This window comes from Myotis nattereri, assembly GCF_964212035.1.
Source record: "Myotis nattereri genome assembly, chromosome: 13".
In the NCBI taxonomy this organism is placed as follows: Eukaryota; Metazoa; Chordata; class Mammalia; order Chiroptera; family Vespertilionidae; genus Myotis; species Myotis nattereri.
The window spans coordinates 38,217,021-38,234,974 of NC_138088.1; the positions used below are offsets into that span (position 1 = coordinate 38,217,021).

At 42.3% G+C, this 17,954-nt stretch overlaps 1 protein-coding gene across 15 annotated transcripts in view; it reads right to left on the minus strand.

Annotated features, from left to right (window-relative positions):
- Positions 1-3,220, minus strand: part of LOC308528632 (protein FRA10AC1) — a 33,026-nt gene extending 29,806 nt beyond the window's left edge. For 2 of the 15 annotated variants that reach the window (XR_013996717.1, XM_081104344.1), the window contains exons 1-3: positions 2,474-2,827; positions 1,413-1,539; positions 320-396 (exon numbers count right to left, since the gene is read on the minus strand). Coding sequence is in view for 8 of the 15 variants with exons in the window: in XM_081104344.1 (XP_080960470.1) it covers positions 320-396 (77 nt within the window). In the remaining 7 variants the exon portion in view is untranslated. Of the gene's footprint in view, positions 1-319; positions 397-1,412; positions 1,540-1,806; positions 2,299-2,432; positions 2,828-3,155 lie in introns of those variants that run through there. The other 13 variants (XR_013996718.1, XM_081104343.1, XR_013996721.1 and 10 more) reach the window with 11 other exon arrangements.
- Between the last annotated feature and the right edge of the window lie 14,734 nt (positions 3,221-17,954).

Below are 17,954 nucleotides of genomic sequence, written 5' to 3' on the forward strand. Positions count from 1 at the left end.
TACAACTCCCATGAACACCCCCACACTAAGCTTATTCTGAAGTAAAGCACTAGCAAAGGGACCACCAACCATGCCCCGTCTTAGCTATGACATCTGCAAGTAAAAAGTCCTTCCTCCCCTTCCACTTCCATAAATCCCTTCACAGCACAAACATTTTCTAATTTTTCACATAGCTGTTCTCAAATCTTTAAACAAAAATTCATTCAGTAGAACATCGTTGTCTTCACCTACAAGCACAATTCAAAAACTTTCAATATTATTTCTTTATACTTCATCTCAATCTAGAAAGGATCCAAAACACAGCTCAATACAAAATTACCTTTTTTTCCTTTTGCTAGATTCTCCACAGTGTTCATCATCACTAAAATCAGAGTCGTAGCCTCCATGACCATGCATCTGTAAAGCATAAAGTCAGTTACTAAGAACCTAAGTTGCTCACTACTCATGAAACAGAATAGTTAAAAAATAAATTATCTTTAAAAAAACATGTTAACTTTAAAAGCCAAAATAGTTTAAAAGATTGTGGTGGATATATCACTGTCCCTGGGCTATCTACACATCTAAAACTTTCATTCGCTTTGAAATAACAGACTTACCCTTCAGAAAATGAATAAACATTTTTCACCATGAGGCCAACGAGAGGCCAGTCTTTGACCCTTTTATTGAATACCAGGTCTAGAAGCTGCCACGTGACTGCATACAAGATTCAGCAATGCTTCACTTTCATTTAACTTGGAGTAATAACAGTTGCTGTGTATTTAGCATCAACTTTGTTCCAGACATTATGCTAGGTACTTACTTACAAATACTGCTTCTAATTGCAAGTTAGGAACTAATATCTCCACATTTTACAGATAAAGAAATCAAGGACAAGTGACATAAAGTATATCAATTATACAGAGCAAACAGGTGGCTAAGCTTACCTACTTGACTCTTAAGACCATGATTTCCACTATTCCAAATTGCATCTCTGGAATATGCTAATATTTTGATTATTGTATTCCATTAGACTTACTGCATTTGTGAACAGTATATTATTTTTTTCCTTCCTTTCCTTAATCATCACTTGAGGACACGTTTATTGATTTGAGAGAAAAGTTGATGTGAGAGAGAAACATCAACCGGGTTGCCTTATGTATGGCTCAGTTGGGGAATCATCCTGTGCACTGAAGGGCTGCAGGTTCAATTCCTGCAGGCACATCCCCAGGTTGGGGGTTCAATCCCTAGTCAGTGTGCATACCGGAGGCAACCCATTAATGTTTCTCTCCTTCTTCCTTCCTTTCTCTCTAAAAAGAACAACAAAAACACATATCCTCAGGTGACGGTTTAAGAAAATAAAAAAAGAGGAAAGAACTCTCTCTAAATTTCATTGCACTGGACCTAAGACAAAATATGTTTCTAGCCCTGGGTACCTTGAATAAATTACTTCATCTCTTTGGGCTTCATCTGCTAAATAAGGTGGCCGTATCAGGTAATCCTTAAAGCCTATGATCTATTACAGTAGAGCCTTGGTTCTGGAACGTAATTCGTCCTGGAAGGCTGTTTGAAACCAAATTATTTTTCCCATTAGAAATAATGTAAATTGAATTAACCCATTCCAGATTCCCAAAAGCCAAAACCAAAACAAAACGAAAATATTCACAGCACAATTTTCTGAGATGTTAACGTGAGGTTTCGCAGTAAACTGACTCACACTGGCACATTCTCTCCTTTGCTGCCTAAGAGCCAGTGATCAGCATGACTGAGAACCAACGTCTTGCTGGACAACAGAGAATTCTGCGTGAACAACCTGGTTGAGAACCTAACTGTTCGAGATGGAAGACGTTTCAGAACCGAGGTTTGACTATCTCCTATATTTCCACGTTCAAGTGTAGGTGTGCGGCTGAATACCTCTCTTCAGTCCCACGGAATCCTAGAGAGGAAGGCCCGAGCCAGGATGGAGAAGGTTCTAAGGCAGCAGCTCCAGCTCTACCCTCACATCTGTCTTCACCTGGAGCACACCCCGTTATGTCAATTCCTTGCTCCACCTATCACATCTGTTCACGCCATACCAGCCTCTCACCCTTACGTCCTCACTTCCTTCCATCTTGACGGGGAACAATGACTGGGTGCTGCATGTTCTGGGATCACCCCACCAGCATCCACATCCTGGCTCCGCACGTCTCATTTGTCTTCCTTCGGGGAGGTTCTACACCCTGTGAGCCTCGGGCCCCCATCTCTCAGTGAGGTTAGTGAAGAGGACCGGTTTCAGGGGACTGGAAATCGCATGGCCACATGCAAAGGCTTCTGGAACAGTGTCTGGCACAGTAAAGCCCGGTACATGCTAACTACCAGTACCATCGTCATCGAGTTCCCACACCCCAGGACACCACCCCCGACCCGGTCCCCTAGCCCATTCCTTTTTCTCTCCGGCCGCTTCATCCAGCCCATACCCATCTCCACTCAGCGGTTGCACTAAAATGCTCTCACTCACTTCCGGCAACGAATAAACGGACAAGGGCCGACAGAAGTTCGAGAAAGGAGACGCCGGCTATCTCCAGAATCTAGCAAAAGGAAAAACAATAATCAACTTTTGCATGGGAGGTGCAAGTTCGAGGTCCTTCTCCCCAGCGCCCAATGCACTCACGGCCCTTCTCACACACTCCTTCCCCGCCTCCCAGCGCTGCCGAGTGCGCCCGCAGAGTCGTCGTTTTCTGCTTTCTGGGCGGCTGCAGCGACGACCCACGGCCTGAACGAGCTGCTGCAGGGCCGCCGCCGTCCGGCTCGCCCGCGCAGCCTCGCCGCCGCCGACGCCACCACCCGCTCCCCTCCTCTCCCTACGGGTCCCGAGAGGGCGGTGCTTCCGGCCCGGCTCGGACGCGTGTTACACCTAAATGGCACCGTCCCCGGGAGTAGCCGAACTTGTGCTACAGCCAGAAGCGTCCCGGAAAACAAAGGCGGCGGAAGAACAGGGCTGGAAGGGGAGGCAGAGGCTCCCTGCGGTCTCGAAGTCGCAGCCCTCGGGTAGTGGTGGTGGTTTTTTGTGTGCCTCTTTCCCTTCCCCTCTCGAGAATACTGTGTGGCACTGCGCTCACTCCACACGCCTCATTTGAAAATATGTTTTGTTTTAGAAAAAATCCTGCCTAAATATCACCTGCCGTCCGCTTTCTAGTAACCTTAGTAACGCCTCCTCGGAGCATCCTTGCTGAGCTGCTCAGTCTCTGATCTGCTTTCTTCCTTCTCCCCTACCCGCCCCCTCCAACCCCCGCGCCCAATAAAACCGTTCTCATAATTAGAACAAAAATAGCTGTCCATCGTTTTACCACCCACACAATAGATACCATTCCAAATGCAGTGCTGGTGGCAGGGGAGCTCATAAAAATGTGAGGAAAGGATGAATAGGGAATAGGGGAGATTTTACAGGATTACAGCTTCTCTGCAGACAAGGACCTCAGATAAGCGATCTGGCACATGTGAAAAGAGGTCCAAAATAGGAGAGAGAGAGAGAGAGAGAGAGAGAGAGAATGAATATGAAGGAAAGGGGGGAGGGAGAGAGGAAGGAAAAGAAATTATTTTAGGCTCCACCAGGTCCTCGCTGTGTTTTACCTCTTCTACTTTATGATTCTTCGTTCTGCTTTGTAGCCTAGTCACTGGATTAATGTCTTGTCTCCCTCTGGCTGGTGCTATTCATCTTTGCTTCCTCCTCAGGACCCAACACGGGTCCTTGGAAAACACAAGCAATAATTAAATATTTGTTGAACTGGCACACCACTGAGTTTAGAGGAAACCTTGGCATTTAATACACACTCATTATTTTATATCTTTTGCATTACACAATGGATAATATGCTTATTGGTTCAAGGCCCCTTTTATCAGTAAATTAAGAAATGTCCTGCCTTGCCGACGCATTGACTATGATCTTAAAAATTTATTAAGTTAAATTACTGTAAATTCAGTTACTTCAAAATGTAATCTGATTATACATCAATTAAAATGTTTATGCAAAAACTTTAAAGCAATAGAAAGTTTCACAATTTACCATTATACCATATTGAATTATTTTGTCAAGCAGTTCCATTTTTAGTAAATATCTAAAAATATATATTTTGTTCTTTTACTTATTATCAATAAAATCAAACACATCTGTACCTTGTATTCAATTTACTTTCTACCAATATTTGACATTAAATAGCATTTTCCTCCAGTTCTTAGGATATTTTTGTCTGTTGCTTCATTTTATCTTACAACAAGCCTGTGCTGTTTTGTTATTAGTCCTGACTTGCATATGAGAAATAGAAGCACAGAACTTAAAGCCACAGACCCGGAGAGGGTCTCTAGAGCAAGACCCAGTTTGCTCTCTGTCTCTCTCTGTGTCAATTTCAGGCTCTCTTTCTCTCTTTCTTTTTAACTCCTCAATTGTGTGGGAATCAGCTCCTGATTATACATTTAAAAATTTTCAGATCTGTTGCTACCAGACCATTGAGCCACAGGTCTGCATTTTCCCCTTTGAGGCAGCAGTTATTGAAAGAGAAAAAATAGAAAATATATGTTAGGAATTGGTCACATGATCTAAACTAAAAACAATACAGGATAGAAAACCTACTTGATCAGGAAATTTCAAGTTCTCAAGTTAGCAATTACAGCTCAACAACTATAAAAAACACACACACACCAATATTTATTAAGTGCCTGCTCTGGGCAGAGCAGTATCCTTAGTCATCAGAGTTACAAATATGTAAAAGCCACTCCTTACTCTTAAAAGTTGGCTAGTAAGAAAGAAAGAATATATAGAATAATAACAACAATATATTCTATCACATGACAAGTGCTTAGTAAATGGCATGAACCTATAGTTCCCAATCTTTAAAATGCATTCTTTCAATTAATATGAAAATTTAAATGTGCACCAAGGCTGTGTAACTCAAATAAAATAACAAAATATTCTGATAGATATATGATGAAGGTGAGGGAGTTGGTCCCCACACTCCATCACACATCTTTATTGCCCCCACCTCAAAATAAAGCTGCTCTAAACAGTATAATAAAGAGACACACTTCAAAGTCAGCCAGACCTACATTCAAATCAAGTTTCTGATACTTACTAGCTAGGAAATCATGAGCAAGTTATTTTATTCTCTGAGTATTAATTTCCTTATCTATAAAATGGAGATAATGGTAGTAGTAGTGCCTATCTAACTGTGGGGTTGATAAGGTTTAACATGAAATGAGGCAGCTAATTAGCATGATGCCTAGTTCATAATAAACATATAATAAATGCTATTTGAGGGAAGAATCAGATTACAGACATTCTTTCTTGAGAATAAGTTTAACAATTAACTGTTTCTTGGAAATGGTCCAAAAATGGATCCATACATATATAATCCCATGATTAATGGTATAGGTTTAAGTATGAATTTTTCAATAAATAGTTCCGGATCAACAGAATAATATGGTAAAAAAAAACAATCTTGATTCCTACCTCACACCATACACAAAAGTTAATTTCAAAGAAAACATCTGCATGATATTTCACGATAGCTTCTTTAGAGTGGGAAAACTTTTCTTAGATATGAAACACAAACAGCTAGCACAAAGGACTCATTTAAAAGACTATTAAGAAAAAGAAACATTAAGTTCACAAGATGGGAGAAAATATTGCAATATGCATATTCAACACATTATCAGAATATAAAAAGAACTTTAAAAATTATTGCCCAGCCAGTGTGGATGAGGGTCGACCTATGAACCAGAAGGTCATCATTTAATTCCGGTCAGGGCACATACCCAAGTCTTGGGCTCCATCCCTGGTGGGGGTTGGGGGTTGGGTGCAGGAGGCAGCCAATCAATGATTTTCTCTCATCATTGATGTTTCTGTCTCTCTCTTATTCTCCCTCCCTTTATGAAATCAATAAAAGTATTTTTTAAAATTATTAAGTAAATGGTATAAACCCCTGCCCCCCAAATTAGCAAAAGACTTAAACAGACAATTCACAAAAAAGATATTCAGCCCTAGCCAGTTTGGCCAGTGGACTGAAGGGTCCCAGTTTTGATTCTGGTCAAGGGGCACATGCTGGGGTTGCGGGTTCCATCCCCAGTAGGGTGCATGCAGGAGGCAGCCAATCAATGATTCTCTCTCATCATTGATCTCTCTCTCTCTCTCTCTCTCTCTCTCACTCACTCTCTCTCTCTCTCTCTCCCTTCCTCTCTGAAATCAATAAAGAAATATATTTTTTAAAAAGATATTCACGTGGCCAATGCACATAAAGTGAAGTGCTCATTGCTACTAGTTATCAGAGAAATGCAAATTAAGAACACAATGCACATTTTTTACACACCCACCAGAATACCTAAATGGAAAAGACAGATCTAGTGCTGATGAAGATGTGTCATGACTATAACTCTTATATGCTGCTGGTGGGAGTGTAAATGGGTAGCCACCTTAGAAAAGGTGTTCAATAGTACCTACTAATGCTGAATTTATGTATCCTATATCTCATATATTCCATTCCCCAGTGTATTTTCAACAGAAAAGTGTACCTATGTTCACCAAAAGACCTATACTAGAAAGGACTAGTGATAATGACAGCAACGTTTATAACTCAAATCTGGAAGCAATCCATATGCCCATCAGCATTAGAATCATTAAACATATAGCAGTTTATTCACACAATGGGGGAAGCATGGTAAGGGGAGGGGAGGGTGCTTCTAGCGACATGGTTCTATTTCTTGATCCTGGCATTCATTACGTGAGTGGTCCATGATTTGTGCATTTTTATATATGTATGTAATATTTCAATAAAAAGTTTACATTTTAAAATGTAACTGCTCCTTTTGGTTTTTAAAACTTTGAGTCCAATTGACAAATGGAAGAGAATAGATTGGGGAGTGCATAGGTGGGATTTCCTGAGGCTTCAGAAATGATGCTATTTAAATGCTTGCACAAAGACAAATTTCCTGTAGGCGCTGAGATGGAAGCAGACAGGTGGCTCTATAAGTGTTTAAAAGGATGCTAGTCAGCACTCAAAGGACTGCAAGCACCCAGGCCTTGAGCACTTGGCAAGGTCAGCCTGCACTTCCTGCACATTTATAAGCCAGAATCTGGCAGAAGGCAGTTCCACAACCTCCGTAGTAAAGCTCAGTGCATGAAGAGATGCGGTCTAATAGCTATCTTTTGCAAGCTGGTCAAAGGTCAGTCCCTTGCTTGTGTAAGTGCCAGGTGGAGGCTGCCAGAGTGTGAATGAACACCGTGAAGCAACGTGGAAAGACAGCAATATACCAATTAGCCAGATGAATTAATTGTCATTGGTAGGCTTGTTCCCAGGAGGCAAAAGCAGAGACAGGATGTCTACAGAACCCCTCTCTGAGGCAGTCATGGATAAAGAGCCTTGTGATTAAGAGATAGGGAGATACTAAGCAGGTCAGATGAGATGAAGAACAGAGACTGGGAACACTAAATGTCATGGGAAAACAGATGCACTTATTTTTTTGTCATCTAATATCCTTGGGTATAACGGTTTCCCACCTCACTCAGAAATGTGCAAGTGGAGAGACTCACTATATTAATGAGGGTATAGGTATTGTACCTCTGGACCCTTCCTCAAGGATTGGCTAGACCTGGGCCTGTAATCATAGAAAAGATATAATTCCCCTCATCATGTTCAAATTCTAGGTGGGACACTGGCACAGAAATAAGGTCCTTATAGCTCAGTGCTGTGGGCAGTAGGAATAGTCCCAGAAGCCTGTGGGAACACCAGGGTGGGACCCCTAGCCATGAGAGAAGGAAGACAAGGAAATGCTCCGGAGACAGAGGACTTCATGCTCGTGTCCAAAATGCTTCAACCACAGGTTTAATTATGTGCCACAAACTGCACTGACTTTGCATCCAAAGGAAAGGGAGTTATATCCTCCAGACCAGACCTGCCGTATTCACCAGTGGCACCAAGAGCTTCTCTTATAAGATGTAAGCAAGCAGCAAGTAAGAGTTGGCCATACCCCATGATTTTACAATTTATGAACACAGGTTGACCATGTGGAGAGCGTGTGGTCTAATGAAGTGAAATGTCCAGTGCAGTGGGTCGGCCACATGTCTAAGGATGTATGTCATCATTATTATGCGGTCAGGCCATTATTATGCGGTCAGGCCATTATTATGCGGTCAGGCAGTTAGGTGTAAATAGTAAGCAATTACATGTGTCTAAGTCAGTGGTTCTCAACCTTCCTAATGCCGCGATCCTTTAATACGGTTCCTCATGTTGTGGTGACCCCCAACCATAAAATTATTTTCGTTGCTACTTCATAACTGTAATTTTGCTACTGTTATGAATCGTAATGTAAATATCTGATATGCGGGATGTATTTTCATTGTTATAAATTGAACATAACTAAAGCATAGTGATTAATCACAAAAACAATATGTAATTATATATGTGTTTTCCGATGGTCTTAGGTGACTCCTGTGAAAGGGTCATTCGACCCCCAAAGGGGTCGCGACCCACAGGTTGAGAACCTCTGGTCTAAATGATGCCTTAATTAACATATTCTCTGAAAGTAAAACCTCTTTGATTAGTTGTCCTGGTACTGAAGGTGATAATTGTTGGTAGGAAATGGACACACATAAACACACACAGATAACATAAATGACCGGATAGGTTTAAAGGAACAGTGGTAACAGGGGATGCTTTTCCTTGCTTTGGCTATGTAAAAGCAACAGCACCCAATGTAATACTTGGATTCATAAGCAGAACTTTTTCAGTGACACACTTTATTGCTACCCCCCCCCCCCATTTTTGTATTCTGGAAAACAGCTTACTGCAAACCACCACTCTATTGCACGGTGCCGTCTCCCAGGGCAAGCAGCAGCTGAAGTGACCCCAAGTCACTGGACGATGAGTTGCCAGACGTCAGGAATAAGGTCTGTCTTGGCTTCTACGACACCACACTCAGTTTTCTCTCTTCCACAGAGCCTTGGCCACCTCAGGCTCCCGGTGCTGCAAGGCTGGGGTGAGTGTTCCCTACCAACACTCCCAGTCATCCCCAGGGCTCAGAGGACCATCTACATGCTGATGTGCTTATACCCTTTTAATGGCTGAATAATATTCATTGCATATAAGACCACATTTTGTTTATCCTTTCATAGGTGGATAGACACGGGTTGTTTTATAACGCTATGGACAATGGTGTTCAAATATCATTGGCATCCCTGCTTTTAATTCTTTTGATACATACATAAGAGTAAAATTGCTGGGTCATATGAGAGTGTTATGTTTAATCTTTTGACAAACTACCAAACTGTTTTTCACAATAGCTACCATTTTATATTCCTACCTTCTCCATCTCCTCATCAATACTTGTTATTTTCTGTTCTTTATTGTTTTTTTAAAAAATATATTTTTATTAATTTCAAAGAGAAAGAGAGACGAGAGAGGGTTCATAGGTCGACACTCAACCACCGAGCCACATCAGCTGGGCTGTTCTTTGTTGATATTATTATTATAGCCATTCTAGTAGATATGAAGCAGTATCTCAATGTAGTTTTTTTAAAAGGTTTATTTTTTTAATATATTTTTATTGATTTCAGAGAGGAGGGAGAGAGAGAGAGAGAGATAGAAACATCAATGATGAGAGAGAATCATTGATCGGCTGTCTCCTGCACACCCACTACTGGGGATCAAGCCTGCAACCAGGGGATGTGCCCTTGACAGGAATCAGACCTGGGACCCTTCAGTCTGAAGGCCAGCACTCTATCCACTGAGCCAAACAGGGCTCAATGTAGTTTCGATCGGATTTCCCTAATCACTAATGTATTGAGCGTCTCATCATGTGCTTATTGACCATTTTGATATCCTCTTTGGAGAATTGTCTACTCAAGTCCTTGGCCTATTTTTGAATTGGTTCTTTACTTTTTGTTATTGAATTTTGGTTCTTTGTAAACTCTAGATATATGATTTGCAAATATTTTCTCCCATTCCATAGGCTGTCTTTTCACTTACTTGATTGTATCCTTTGATGCACAAAAGTTCTTGATTTGATTAAAAGTCCAATTGAAAAATATAAATTTTAAAGGCTAACATTGCGACTTTTGTACAAATATAAAATTAACACACATATGAGATTTTATTTAACTAATTCATGAGGGAACCAGCCAGATGTTACCACCAGTTCAAAGGAGAACTCAAAGAATACACCTATATAGGCACTCAGGAACCCTAAAATGAGTGTACAAATAGATTCAAAATTGGTCAATAGCATTAGGGCAATAATCAATTGCGTCTCCACCAGACAACGTTCATTTTCATCTTCATTAACAAGAATCATTTGTATTGTTCTCAGTTTTATATAACTTAAAAAGTTGTAAAATAGCTCAAAGACAATGACATTTTTGATTACTCAACAGGGTGCTGAAAGGACTCCTAGTAATTTTTGCCTATTTCAAAGTCATCATTTTTCCTGATTCCCCACCCCCACCCCTACCACAGCAGTGAGGTGAGTCCGCTGCTCTCAAGTCTTTCAGCACTGGGATAGCTACTGGGGACAGTGAGTTCAGCTCAAGGACTATTCATTAAGTGCCCAGTGGTGAAGGGACAGCTACTTAGTTATTCCTGCTACAAATACTTCATATCTACTAGGTGCAGACATTATGCTAGCAGCACAGTGGGGATTAATGCAGACTGGTTTCTGTCCTCTTAAACCTTATTGGTCCAAATGGGGACAAGAAGGATAAGTAAATAAATAAATAAAATAATCACACACTGTGAAAAATGCAATGAAGGAAAACAGCTGCCAACACAGAGAATCACCAAGAGGAACCTCTCTAAATAGGGTTGTCAGGATGGTCTGCTCCAAGAGAACATTTAAGTGTGGGGAGTGGCAGGAAGCCAGCGAGCAGTCAACTCCACAGTCTGTCCTCACCCTCTAGCTTCTGGGGACAGGTCTGCAGCGGCTGCAGTTATTGCTTACCCAGCCCAGGGTGTGCAGGAGGCAAGTCCAGCCAAGTCCTGCCTTCCCATTGGTGCTGCGGTTGCTTTTGAGTCTACGCTTCAAAAAATTTCCAGGGGAAGACAAGGGCCTCCCAAACCAACTCACCCTCCTTCCTTCCCCCTTTGGTCCCAGTTTCCCTCTAAATCCCCCCATCTGTTAAGTGAAGCCTGAAATGTCTTCAACACATGAACATCAGTTGAACCCACAAAAAGAGAAAAAAGGCTTTAAAAATGCAAATGAGTGGCAGAATTAACATATTAGTGTGACTGTGTAAAATGACCAGCTCTTTTCCTGAACTGGTTTGATGAGAAAGCTGCAAAGCACAGTGATCTGATGGGTGGTGTGGGGCGATGGAGCTCCAGGATCAATGTCACCTGCCTCAGGGCTTTGTCCAAGACTGTAGCTCATCACTGTTCCAAAATCATTTCATGCTGCTCTGTGACTCTCCCCAGGAAGCTGGCACCAGAAGGGCAAGGTTGAGAACCATCTGCCCGAATTGGAGTACTGGAAGTGGATGGGCTTATGGGGACAGGCAGCAGCAGGAGAAGGTGAAGGGCAGAATCTGGGGGGCATTGATATGGGCAGGAGAGGAAGAAGGAGAGGGAGAACAACAGACTCAGAGAACCTACCGAACCAGAAAACAAAAATGTTGTATCATAGCAACCGAGGGAAGTGTTTAAAGAAAGAAAGTGGCCAATTATGTCAATACAGAGGGACTGTTTCTCAAAATGTGTGTGGCTGCTGGAGCAACCACGTCAGAATCACTCAGGGGGATGCTAAGAATTCAGATTTCTAGGCCTTAGCCACATGTGGTTTGTAATGTCTGGCACTTGAACCAGGAATCGGTATTGTAACAGGTGCCCAGGGATTTTGATGTGTGTTCTGGAATTGTGTTTAAACATGTGAGATGTGGAATCTGAGCCAGGTTCAGTTTTGGTCCCTTCATTTGAACTGTTGGGCAAATTATTTAACTTCTCTGAGCCTAGTTTTTTAAATCTGTAAAATAATGCCCACTACATATAGTTGATATAAATGTGGTAGGCAGTTAGACAGACATGAGCAGAGCAAGGATGATGGGCCGGGTACAGAAGGTCGCCAGGGTGGAAAGCCTCAAGTGCCTAGCAACAGGCAAAACTGGGAAAACAAAGACCTCGCCCCCAGGGTGACCTTTCCTTCTCCAGCATATCACTGATCATGCAGTTTGAATCCTCTCCTGGCCTTTCCTCCCCTGGCATATTGCCATGTTGCTGGTCTTGCGGGTCAGGCCCCTTTAGAGGCGGGACAAACAAGGGTCGGCAGCATGGTCCTTAAGCATTAAGTCCTCAGGACAAGGAGGTTCTGACCCACATCAAATATATCTAGGTCTCAGTTGTGTTTCGGCCCCAGGCTGGGAAAAGCAGCAAAACCATACAAGCACCAGCTACATTGACTAATGACCCCTGCCCTGACGCTGACCAATCAGTGGAGACCATGACCCTGAGCGGACACACCTGGAAGCTGATGAATATTCTATTAATCCTTCCCTGGGACCTCCCCTAAAATTCCCTGCCCTTAAAAGCCCTTCGGAGGGAGGACCCTGTGCTCTCTTCCTCACCCTCCTCTTCTCCTCTTTTCCTTTTATCCTTCTCTCTCCTAAATTCCGAGGGCCCCTTCTTTCGCCTCTGTAGCTTGTTTTCTGAGCCCATTTCTTCTACCGCTCACTTCTTCTACTCTATGATTTTCTAAATGAACTTTCTCTTATAGTTTTGAGTCTTGACTCTGAATTCTTTCCTAGCCAGAACTCAAGTACCAAGGTTGCTGAACCAAGGTCCGATCTAACTCCACTGGACTAACACCTAGTTCTGTTCTTGCTGCCACCAACAGAAGGATAATCTTCACATCACATGTATACAGTGCTTAGCACAATACTTGGAACACAGTTAAAAGTCAATGACTATTGACTGTTATTATTACATAATGAAAAAGGGCAAGGCTGAGAACCATGGAATCTGGGGGAAAAGGGGTAATTTTAAACTTCCCAGATAGTTTCAGTAGAGCAGCTTTGGAAGTTTCTGGGCATTAAAAAGGAAATACATGGAAGGCTTGCCCCAAGAAGCAGCAAGTGAAAACCACAAGTTCAAGTTCAGGAAAGATTGCAGCAGGAGGAAAGACATCGGTAATAAAAAAAGGTTATTATTATTTTAGCAGTGGTGGGAGGACGCCTGAAGGACAGAAGAAGGAGTTTCAATGGTGCAGTTAATTGAAGGACTAGAGGAAAACAGGCAGGAATAGGAGCTTGGTCCCAGAGAAGATGGGAAAGAGGTTCAGAGGATAGGTATTGGGGAAGGTATGAGTCAGAGAGGCTAAATTGTTTCCTCTGAGATCAGAGGGGAGAAAGAGTGCAGGAGTTCACCAAGTGTGAACCCTGGTCCAGCAGCATCAGTACCACCAGGAACTTGTTAGAAATGCAAATTTCCAACACCAGGGGGTGAGGGCATGAGTGGCGGAGGGGAGGGGAATGGGGGGATAAGGACACATGTGTAATACCTTAATCAATAAAGAAAAAATGCAAATTTCCCAGCTCCAACCCAGACCTACTGCATCAGGAACTCTGGGGATGAGCCCCGAAGCATGTGTTTTAACAAGCCCTCCAAGGGATTCCAATGCACCTGCAGACTGAAAACCACTGAATTAGGGAAGAGTTGAAGAAGCAAGGATCTTTGAGACAAAGCGATGTAGTGTCCTGGGGAAGGCGATCTCCCAGAAGACAGAGAGAGTGAAGTGGAGGCCAAAGCAGCAGAGAAGGTCTGGGACCACAGTTGTAGGCGTGTGCCAGAAAGTTAGCTCGAGATAGGTACATGCAAGGCTTGCCACCCCACAAGATGCCGTAAGAAAGTTTGTCTTACAGTAACAACACATCTGAGTCAACTAGGGAAATGATGCAAAATATTCAAAAAGCTGCATGTACTGAGATTTATAATATTGAAAGACTAAACACTTAAATTGTCCAACATTACGGGAAGGGTCACCACTTAAAGGAGAAAAGTCCCAAGGCATCCAGTATAGCTTGTGAAGACTATGAGACAATGAAAGAAAACATCTGTTACACAATGCTGAATAGGGCGTAGGGGGGTGCCTAGGTAGTGTAAATTATGTTTACCCAAAAAAGTTCTCTTGGAGGAATGATTGGAATTTCTCAATAGATTGTCAAAGGCCACTGGGGCCAAGGACATGGCTATTGAACTTGTCCCCATGGAAGGAATGCCTGTTGTTAGGTATAGTTAGTCAGTGAGGACTTCTGGCTAAAAAGGGCTTTAATCGGGGAGTTGACATCCATGGGGTGGTATAGGGGCCTGGGACCTGCTTTCCATCAGGGGCACTGGCTGAGAGCCAGAGCAGATAAGATGGAAGCAGTTAGGTTTGTTCGCCGCCTGAGGCCACAGATTTGTCCAGAGCAAAGGAATGCTATAGAGAATAACAAGAGATGGCCTTGGGAAGCTAGTGGATGACATTTAAAAACTAAAAATTGGGACTCAAGGTCTGCCAAGTTTCTAGATGCTATTGAAAGTGTGGGCCAGCATATTTAAATCTGGGCACTCCTGAGAAATGTGAGACCAGGGCGGTCAGCAGTTCTAGGAGATCATTTACAGTTGAGACCTCAGCCCCCAGTCATTTAGACAAGGAATATGAAGGCAAGGGAAGTGTAACAGCTGGCCCAAAGCCACACAGCTGCAACGATCAAGGTTAAAGCTAGATCTCCTGGTCTGTTTTTGTGTGTTTTTAAAAATTATGTTATTTTTATTTATTGTAAACTTGATAATATTTGTATTCATTCTGTGAATTTTCAGTACACTGTCTAGTCCTCTGTACATAATGATAGTTTCCATATTTAAAAACTAAATTGAAATACATTTATTTGTTGTTCCACTTATTTATGAATTCATTGGTTGCTTCTTGTATATGCTTCAACTGGAGATCAAACCCGCAACCGTGGTGTATAGGGTCAACACTCTAACCATCTGAGCTACTTGGCCAGGGCTAGATCTCTTGTTTTTAATACCATGCTTTATGGATAAAAGATTCCAAGCCCTAGACTAAAGAGTTCAGATGAGATGTGACAGGTAATAGGAACTCATGGTAAGTCACTGCCGAGGGGAGCAGTATGGTGAGTGGAGTGTTTGTGGAAGGACAATGATGTGTGAGCCGGAAAGGCAGAGTCTGAAGGGAGGGGACCTTTGGGGACCAGCAGCAACCAATGGCCATGTGGTTAATTAGGACCTGGACCAGATTGCTGGCTGTGAAATTAGACAGGAAAGAACCATGGAGAGACATGGCATTCCTCATTCTCACTCCACACTTTCTCCAATTTCCTTCAGTCTGTTCCTTAGAATTCACTTCATTTACCTTCAGGCTTATTTGTGGATGCAACTCAGCTCAAAATATAGCCAGCTTGCAGTTCTTTTAGATATTTTCTTTGCTAGGCCATGCCATGGTTTATATTTTTCAGAGCCGGTGCTATACCCACTGGGAGATAAAAGGAATCAGACCCACTATAAATTTGAGTGGCTCTGAACTTAATGCTTTTCCTACAGAGGAGGTGGTCTTTAACTAGGAAGCTGAGAAATAGAGGAGCCCAAGAGTATGTCACTCCAATACCACTCTTTCTTTCCCATTTCTGGCACCTCTGACACTCCCTTAAGCCTCCTGTTCCCTTTGCTTCTAGGGGACAGTCCCTGGATGCATTCAGCACAAGATGGGAGACATTCCATTCAGACCATTAGCACTGAAAGAAGTCTTGGGAGTCACCCAAGCTAAGCCCTCTGGGACCCGGGACCCATGAAGACGAAAACAAGATCAGAACCCAGGTGTCCTCATGCCCTCTCTGAACTACAACCTTTCTCTCCTTCCCCCTTCCTTAAATGCAGCCTGAAATAAAGGTCTGAATTTTTTTTTAATTTCAGTTTAAAACTGTACTAACTACACATACAGAGAGAGAGTAGGGTCAAAAGAAGGAGATAACGTATGGTAAATGCACAGAAATTTAAATTTCACCTTAAATACAGTAATTGAATAGCATTTCTCTATGTCTCATTACTTTAAGATGGCAGGGAAGTGAGGCACTTTTTCCTTTATGTTAGACCTGCCGTCAGTAGGGATTGGTCCACACATGGGTTTCTTTGGTGTATTACTGTTCCTTCTCTCAAAACTGTTTATGTTATTCCTTGCATTTTCTTCTCAAGATCCAACCAGCTGAAAGCAAAGGGCTTTATCTCATTTATCTTTGCGCGGCTCCTGGCTCTTTGTGTTGTTCTTGGCACATTGTTTTGTTCTTCATAAGGTTTGGCACAGTGTGTGCTCTTCATAAACATTTTTGGAATGACAGTGCATAAAATAAACTGCATCCTACATTTTCTCAACTTTCCCCTTCTCACTTAAAGGAAAAAAGTCAAATAGCAAAATGAGTGTGCCGCAGCAACCAGAGTCGGTAACAACCTGCGTTTTAAAGGGAGACACCTTAGTAAGTGGTGGGTTCAGACATCCAATTGAAATCCAAGTCACTTCAGATGAGTCTGAACAGTTGAATCCAGTCTTTTGAAAGAAGTTACAAATAGAACTCACGGCAAATTTTGGCAGAATCAAACAAAAGATCAAATTTCATGTAAACCAATTTCCATTTCTATAATCAATGAGTTGTTGTAAGTAGGAAGCGGAGGGCGCCCCCCCCCCCCCCCCCCACACACACACACACTCTCAGAATGGGTTTTACTAACAATCTTTGTAAGAATCTGCCGGCATGCTTTTCTGGAAAAGTGAGAGAGGAACAGAGCAGCTTCCTGGACTCTCCTCGGAGGCTTCAACTAAAAAGTGAAATGAGCACCGGTGCCAATAATTAAAAGTGAGGAGAAAAATTATGCCAAATCCATGGCACCAGCTGCAACAATTATGTAAGCAGCTGCTTTATGCTTCATCTGCCATCACCCACCCCCACCCTGCTTCATTCATGCTGGTTTCAGTGGAAGGTTGGGGTTTTTTTTTTAGGTTTTTGTTTGTTTGTTTGTTTTTTAGGATAAATGCATCTAATTGCACAAACACGCAAACCTGCTCTTTTCTTTCTTTTTTCTTTGGCTATCCTTAACTGGGGCGAACTGAGTGGCATGAAGATCCTGGCAAGGACAGGGTAGTAAAGGCATGTCTAGAATCTAGAGCTTTAGAGAATGTTGGGGGTAAATGCAGTCATGGCAATCAGCTCTGATATGAGAGTACTGATGTATGTGTGCTGCTTGTACTAAGCAACAGATTACACCACCCCAAGGAGACCCTGAAGGTGAAGATGTGGATTAGATTTTCTGGAGGCAAGATTTCTGTTGGTATCATCCTGGACCTTAGCTAAGTAATAAAAGCAAGTTTCTCTGCAGAGTTTAAGATTGGAAAAAAAGACTTCATCAGATAGTTCTAGACTGTTATCAGCATAGGACTAGCCTGAGCATCCGATGAGATATGAAAGAGTTGACAGTGAGTTGAAAAGTTGAAAGGGTTATGCAAATATAGAGCAGGTATGAACGTTAAAACTGTTCATCGAAATCCACCCACTAGAAATCAGAGAGAAAGCATATTCGTCCCTCGGAAGTGAATTAGCATTTTTCTGTGCCCTGAGCTATCATTTCCTCTTCCCCTTTTGTCTTATCTGTAAAAGCTGGCTAATGATGCCTCTTACATCAGAGGCAACTGGGTGGCTTAAATGAGACTAAATGAGATAATGTATGTGAAGCACCTTGCTCCATGCCTTGTACATAAAAGACACTTAATAAATGTGAATTTATTTCAAGGGGAAAATCACACACATTATCCTGAGAATTCTTCCTGCTTGCAGCCCATCAATAGATGCTTCACATTAAATTACACATTTCCAACAGAGAAAAACAGAAAGGTCACGCTCAATAGGACATAATCAGTGAGGCCAACTGCTTCTCATGGGGAGAAAACAGATGTGAAACAAAGACGTCCATCTTCAATCTGCT